This window comes from Diaphorina citri, unplaced genomic scaffold (assembly GCF_000475195.1).
Source record: "Diaphorina citri unplaced genomic scaffold, Diaci psyllid genome assembly version 1.1 scaffold5353, whole genome shotgun sequence".
NCBI lineage: Eukaryota > Metazoa > Arthropoda > Insecta > Hemiptera > Psyllidae > Diaphorina > Diaphorina citri.
The window spans coordinates 121-7850 of NW_007382729.1; the positions used below are offsets into that span (position 1 = coordinate 121).

Sequence of the window (7730 nt, forward strand, 5' to 3'; positions counted from 1 at the left end):
GCAGACTGCCACGGGCCCCGCGCTTTTGGGGGCCCCGCGCTTTGAGGACTTACACTAGATATTACCTATGGGTTTTTTCTAAAAAAAAAAAAATCGCCTGCGTCGCTGAAAAATTTACTTTTGGTGAGACTGGATTTCTCAAGATTGTGGACCAAAATTTTCAAAAATTTCGCCTGCGGCGCTCTAATTTATTTTGCTCACTTTAGCGTTCAGCTAAAATTAGGATAAGAAAATATCTAGCAAAATTTTCAAAAATTTCGCCTGCGGCACTCTATTTTATTTTGCTCACTTTAGCGTTCAGCGAAAATTAGGATAAGAAAATATCTACGAATTAGGTACGTCAAAAATTAACTTGTGACAAAGCATGAGACACATATCTACCTACTTTTTGAAAAATTTCGCCTGCGGCGCTGAAAATTTCAAGTTCGATCAGCCCAAACTGGGGGCCCCGCGCCTTTGAAACTGCCCCGGCCCCCGCGGGGGGCTAATCCGGCCCTGTTTATGATATCAAGGCAAACTATCTATTATCCACCATGGAGGTGTTCCAGATGAGTTGTGTTGTTTTCCTCAGTGCAGTTCTGTTCTGTTGTCTACCTCGAGAGAGCAACTCCGCAGTCGTCGCTCAATTGAAACCAGAGAGTCAAAATGGGAACAATACCGGAGCTAAATCGCTTGATTCGGAACCTGCTGGATCGGGAAAGAAGTATACTATTGGTATGGAGGATGATGATTTGGATGGTTTCTCCAAGAAGTATGAGAAGAAGGGTAAGTGGAAACTATTTTACTAAATTTGGTATTGGGCTTGGTACATAATTATAAGTAGGGCCATCAGCAAATTGAGCCCAAATATCATTGCGACCTGATTAGAACTTTTGTGACTAAATTGATGCTGCAGGCAGAATGTTATTTACGTAAGTATACCTAGTCATATTTACATATTGATTTTTTATTATATGTTCAGATTAAAATTAAATAATAATACTTAATAATGATTAATATTTGATTCGATAATAAATTCATGAACAATGTAAGAATTGTAGGAGGTTAGTGAACAGTCATCAGAATAAACGCCCTCGCGTGGCCTCCAATGCGGTCCAAAATCTTATCAGCAAATTTCCGTCAATGTTGAATATTTTTAGCTAACACTTCGGGAGTTATAGCAGAAAAAAACAAAAACATTCAAATTGAACAAAATTATAGCGGAACAAACAGAAACATTCAAATCATTTTGAAAAAAAAAACTAATAATAATAAAACAATAAATAAATAATAATCCTGCATTTAAACTTGGAATTCACTTCTCTTGTTCAACAAAACGTACCCGATATAAATAATATCCCAGATGTCCTTAGTTCTTCTCTTTTATCACTCTAGTTCTTTTAACTCCATTTCTTTCTCACCCAGTTCATCACAATCATCTCCCTGGTTATCTTTGTTGATTATCTCATCACCCTCTTTTCTCATTTTCAAATTTCATTGTTTTTCTATAAACTATTGTATCCCTTCTCCTTCACAAAAACATTCAAATTGAACAAAATTATAGCGGAACAAACAGAAACATTCAAATCATTTTGAAAAAAAAAACTAATAATAATAAAACAATAAATAAATAATAATCCTGCATTTAAACTTGGAATTCACTTCTCTTGTTCAACAAAACATACCCGATATAAATATCCCAGATGTCCTTAGTTCTTTTCTTTTATCACTCTAGTTCTTTTCACTCCATTTCTTTCTCACCCAGTTCATCACAATCATCTCCCTGATTATCTTTGTTGATTATCACATCACCCTCTTTTCTCATTTTCAAAATTTCATTGTTTTTCTATAAACTATTGTATCCCTTCTCCTTCTGTTTTTTATTATCTTGTTTATCTTCATTTATTTCATTACTTGTCTTCCTATCAATGCCAATTTCAAGCTTGGCGCAAATTGGAAAACTTTCTATCACTCGGATACTCATCAAACTTTTATTGCATGAACTATTGTCTCCCTTCTCCTTCTGTTTTTTATTATCTTGTTTATCTTCATTTATTTTATTACTTGTCTTCCTATCAATGCCAATTTCAAGCTTGGCGCAAATTGGAAAACTTTCTATCACTCGGATACTCATCAAACTTTTATTGCTCCTCATCATTATAACTAGAGCTTATTTAGTTATTTATAACTTTACTCTATGCAGGAGTAGTTTTGTTTATGAAATTCTCAATTTATTTGTTTACCATCTCTGTATCTATTGATTTTTATCCCATTTTATATTCCAAATTATTCTCCAATAATATTATCTTTCAATAAGGGTCTCCAGCTCTCCACTAATCTCCTTATATTTTTGCTAATGCCATTGGTAAACTTATAAAATGAGAAATTTTCTACGTTTGGTCCGAGTACCCTCACGATGTATGTATTAGATCAGGGGTTGCCAACCTTTTATGGGTCGCAACTGTCGCAAGCTACTGAGATGACCAGGAGACCCATGGCGAGCTACCGTTAGTCTGGAAACCAAAAATTTACCACGTAAGTTTTTGGTTTCCATAAGAGTTGCTCTCAACTCTCAACTTGTGCCACTGTCGGCGAGCTGCGAGTTAGCAGAAAACCTCTGGAGACTCTGGAGAGCTACCGGTATCTTGCGATTGACGCTTTAGCGATCCCTGTACATATTAGATTAATGACTAATGACCATTATAACTGATATTAGAATAGAATAGAATATACCTTGTTTATTTCACCAGAATAAGACTGAAAAGTCCCTTTACCCCCGCAGTATAAGCGAGGTCTTATTACTAACTGATGCCTCATCTCTCACAGGATCAGACGGCTACAAGAATCTCGACAAGTACCACAAGCGTGACGGAGACTCTTATGGTTTCTCAACACACAAAATAGCCTATAACCTTCACGGGAGTGCAAGCAATAAGTTGACAAAGTTTCATGGCAATCGGATGAGCGGTTTGGCCATCAGGCATAAAGTTCAAACAAACAAACAAACACACACACACAAACATTCATTTTTATATATCAGATATGTAGGTACCAGGTACCTACTTAAGTTCTTTTCTCCTATTCCCGCTATCATCGGCTTCTTGTCAGCTATCAGTCCTATTCCAGTAGGATAAGATAGTTCCTATTCCGTTGTGCCGCTACATAGTACATCCTATTTATTCTGTACCTACTACCACCTTACTAACTATCCTTCCCAAGAATCTCGCGTTTGCCACAATAGTATAGGTATTAACAATCAACACCTATTAACATGCATTAATCAATTAATTAAGTATCTAATGAACCTAATGTATGTCTCATTACCTCTCGATTAATTGGCTTCCGAAATTCATGATCATTAATAAATTTATTTATTTGTTTATTTACCTACTTGTTGTTTTTCATCACAGATTGTTTACCCCATATTGAATTTCATCACCCGGTGTCGATTATTAATTGGTTGTGTAGTTTCAATGCATGGATTGGCTTCAAATCGGTTGAGTGAGCATCAGTCACCGCAATCGGAGACATGATGCATGTTGGAGATTGGAACCTCTTGAGTTTTGTACCTAGATTCGTATAAGCTTAACCCATCCTTTGGGGTAGTTGCCCCCACACCTAAGCCTCAGAGTGGGCTTTTTGTTTATGGAGTTAAACTCTAATACCTAACGCTAATAGCTATGGAGTTAAACTCTAATACCTAACGCTAAAAAAAAAAAAAAAAAAAAAAAAAAAAAAAAAAAAAAATAGTCCTATATCGTCCTATATGTACCTAGATTCGTATAAGCCTAACTCATCCCTTGGGGCAGTCGCCCCCACAGCTAAGTCTCACAGAGTAGACTTTTTGTGTATGGAGTTAAACTCTAATACCTAACGCTAATAACTTAAAAAAAAAAAAAAAAGTGTTTCACCGCCGTTTTTATTTCGTAACAATGAAACAACTGCTACATTAGACTCATGTGGTCTGTGTTGTAGCATGTCCAGGGCCGGATTAGCCCCCCGCGGGGCCCGGGGCAGTTTCAAAGGCGCGGGGCCCCCAGTTTGGGCTGATCGAACTTAAAATTTTAAGAGTATGAATATTCAGAGAGCATCAAGAAGTGTCAGAGCGTTTAATATGGCCAGTGCCATAGGAACAAGATTGAAAAAAGCTCTGACACTTGACACTCTCTGTACCTATACGTATGCCCTATGCCCGTACTCTAACTTAAAGTAACTGAGGAGAAACACCATACCCGTCGATCGATGGCCGTCGACTATGTGTGAACACACCTTTATAAGTACACGAAGTTATAATAAAGAGAATATTTAGTCGAACTTTAAGGTCACACAGACATCACTTCGATCTTTGGCTATACACAGACTTAGGTTGGTCGAACACCCACACTTCCACCGCCACCACTTATCCCCCCTCCCCTCCCCTCCCTTTTCCAGATGAAGAGGACGAGGAATTCGATTTCGGCGGCGCGGAAAGCAAGGTCTCCTCTCAGATCAGCATGTTCCCCTCCGACGTGGAAATCATGGGCGAGATGGGACCTCAGAAGTTCCTCTCCCTGGATGACGTCAGTTTGAACGGGCAGATGGCGAAGGATTTATACAATTTTGTATTGAAAATACAATAGGTAGGAAATTAAACCCTTATCAAACAATCCAACTCTAGTTGTATTTTCATTTCATACTTAAATGGATATGATCCATAAAGACATAGAAAAAAGAGGTTTAGATCCAACAATTGTAATTAAAGAAGAGAAGTTCAAAGATAGAACATGGTGGAGAGGCTTTGTTCATAGTCAACCCATTTTTGGAACGACTTAAGATTTGATGATGATGACTTAAATTATACCCATCCTTCTCCATCTCTTCCTCAAACAGGTAGGGAATAAATAGGTATGATTGAATTCGTTATATTAATTAATTTTAATTGAGGTTATAATTTTATTATGTAGGTACCTATACCTACTTGCATAATAATCATACATGGAACAATAAACTATAAGTAGATAGGGAACTAGGAAATCAACAACTTGAGGTGATTATGATTACTATAAGTTGATAGGGAACTAGGAAATCAACAACTTGAGGTGATTATGATTACTATAAGTTGATAGGGAACTAGGAAATCAACAACTTGACGAGAATTTTAACGTATGATATGGTTTGAACTTAAAGTTGGTACGTGGATGTTGGCAAAGTTGGTACGACTTTTTGTTCTATGGACGTTTTGGTTCTAAACTCTAGATCCCTCTTCAACAAATTCTTGTCACAATATTGACAACAGTTTTAAATAGAGAATGAGGAAGGCTCAATGAAAATATCTTTCGGCAAAGTTGGTACGACTTTTTGTTCTATGGACGTTTTGGTTCTAAACTCTAGATCCCTCCATCCCTCTTCAACAAATTCTTGTTACAATATTGACAACAGTTTTAAATAGAGAATGAGGAAGGCTCAATGAAAATATCTTTAGGGTAGGACACTTGACTAGCAATTTGTAAACTGTATTAATTTTCAGTATTTTTTTGTAAAATTGGATGGTTTGCTTGCCAGCCCATGCCCCTTTTAAGGCTGGACGGACGTTTTAGATTAGATCATTAGGGCCTTTAGATTAATAAGTTGGAAGAAGCAGATCTTTTAACTTTATCTCTTCCTACTTATCGATAATGGGGTTTTCTTTTCACTTTTAGAAGAAGTTTGAGAAAGATCCTTATCTTTAAGACCTCACTGATCTTGTCTAACACTGATGTAAACTGTACATAATTTTCAGTATTTTTGTAAAATTGGATGGTTTGCTTGCCAGCCCATGCCCCCTTTAGGGCTGGACGGACGTTTTAGATCAGATCATTAGGGCCTTTAGATTAATAAGTTGGAAGAAGCAGATCTTTTATCTTTATCTCTTCCTACTTATTGATAATAGGGTTTTCTTTTCACCTTTAGAAGAAGTTTGAGAAAGATCCTTATCTTTAAGACCTCACTGATCTTGTCTAACACTGAATATCGCCATAAATTGATCTTTTTATTTATTTATTGTTTATTTTACAATATTAAACAAAATGTATACTTACTACTTACGAAATGTATAAACATTTTATCTAATAATATAAATAAATTTTATAATATTAGTTCTAGATATTAGTTGTAACCTAGGTACACTTGATTTGTAATTTTTATAGCCTCAAGTTCTTTAGGTAACTATGTCAGTAAAAATACATCCATTTCTAATGTTGGAAGCTGGAATAATACCTATTAGGGTTACACAGATTTTTAAGGGGTCACATTACTAAGGTTTTCAGTGGCGGGGGTTTTACGCTCCATTCGGCTACAAGCTATCCGCCTCACTTTAACCTCACCCAGTCTGAGTGGGGCTTTGAAAACCCAGCAGCAAGTTTTACCTAGATGACCCACATACCAATTTACAGATAATTTTGAAAGAGAAAATTTTGTGTCTATGGGTAGGGCCAAATTTTCAAATGTTAGAGGTACCAGTGGCGTAGCGTGTATGTAGGTATGGCGTGTATGGCGGCCATACAACTCAAAAGTTCACTCTAATGCCCATAAATATTAATGGCATGTACTGTGATGGGACTTGGTAGACCTGTGCATCAGCCCAACACGCCCTACACTTGAATTTAGACCACGCTACGCCACTGAGAGGTACAAAGATATGTATCAATGGTTCAATATGTATTATTCAAAAGGCAAAATTATTTCCCCCAATACAAAGGCGACTTTGATTTTTATTTCACACACGACGCAACGTGAGGCAAATGGGAAATCCAAAACCAAGCCAAGTGGTATTTATTTTACATATTCATCAATTTTGATGTAGTTGTGTTACACAAGTAGGTAGGTAGTAGCTATAGGTAGATATTAGGGAGGTATGGTATAGGTAGGTAGTAGGTATTTCCATATATACCTGGTGTTACATAAGTATGTAGGTATCGATAGAAATAGTGGTACAGGATGGTCGGGATGACATCAAAAAACTCTTTTGATCAGAAGATAGGCCATAAAATCAGCCTGGTTTCTGCTAAACTAAGTAAAGCTGTGTACAGGCCCCCTACAAACTTACTGTCAGCAGAGAGGCGACAAGACCGTCAGTCACAGGCTTTACGATTGCCAGAGGGTACAAATTGTTTGCCAAATTTTGACCATGGTACCGGATGGTCGGGATGACATCAAAAAAATCTTTTAATCAGAAGATAGGTAATAGGTCCCATAAAAAATAAAATCAGCCTGATTCCTGCTAAACTAAGTAAAGCTGTGTACAGGCCCCCTACAAACTTACTGTCAGCAGAGAGGCGACAAGACCGTTAGTCACACGCTTTACGTTTGCCAGAGGGTACAAATTGTTTGCCAAATTTTGACCCAGTGGACCCTATTTTTACTTTCCCTATCCTATAGGAAGGAAAATAATGTAATCGGGTCAAATTTTTTAAGTAAGTACCTATGACTGGAGTGACTGGACCGTCAGTCACACGCTTTACGTTTGCCAGAGGGTACAAATTGTTTGCCAAAGTTTGACCCAGTGGACCCTATTTTTACTTTCCCTATCCTATAGGAAGGAAAATAATGTAATCGGGTCAAATTTTTTAAGTAAGTACCTACCATTTGGTACCTACCTGGATATCTGCGCTTACCGAGGAATCAAAATTCATTTTAACAGTAAGACCCAGTGATGATTTTTTCCCCATACTGTGAGGTTCATAAAGTAGAAGGACCTAAACTACAATTTTTATTATTTTCATTTTATTTTAATC

The 7730-nt window shown here is 37.0% G+C and overlaps 1 protein-coding gene across 1 annotated transcript; it reads left to right on the top strand.

Moving 5' to 3' along the window:
- The first annotated feature begins 533 nt into the window (after positions 1-533).
- LOC113472405 lies at positions 534-4598 on the top strand. The gene is made up of 4 exons (XM_026832156.1): positions 534-765; positions 2806-2882; positions 3390-3480; positions 4411-4598. The coding sequence occupies exons 1-4, from the start codon at positions 534-536 to the stop codon at positions 4596-4598; spliced, it is 588 nt and encodes a 195-aa protein (XP_026687957.1).
- The last annotated feature ends 3132 nt before the right edge of the window (positions 4599-7730 follow it).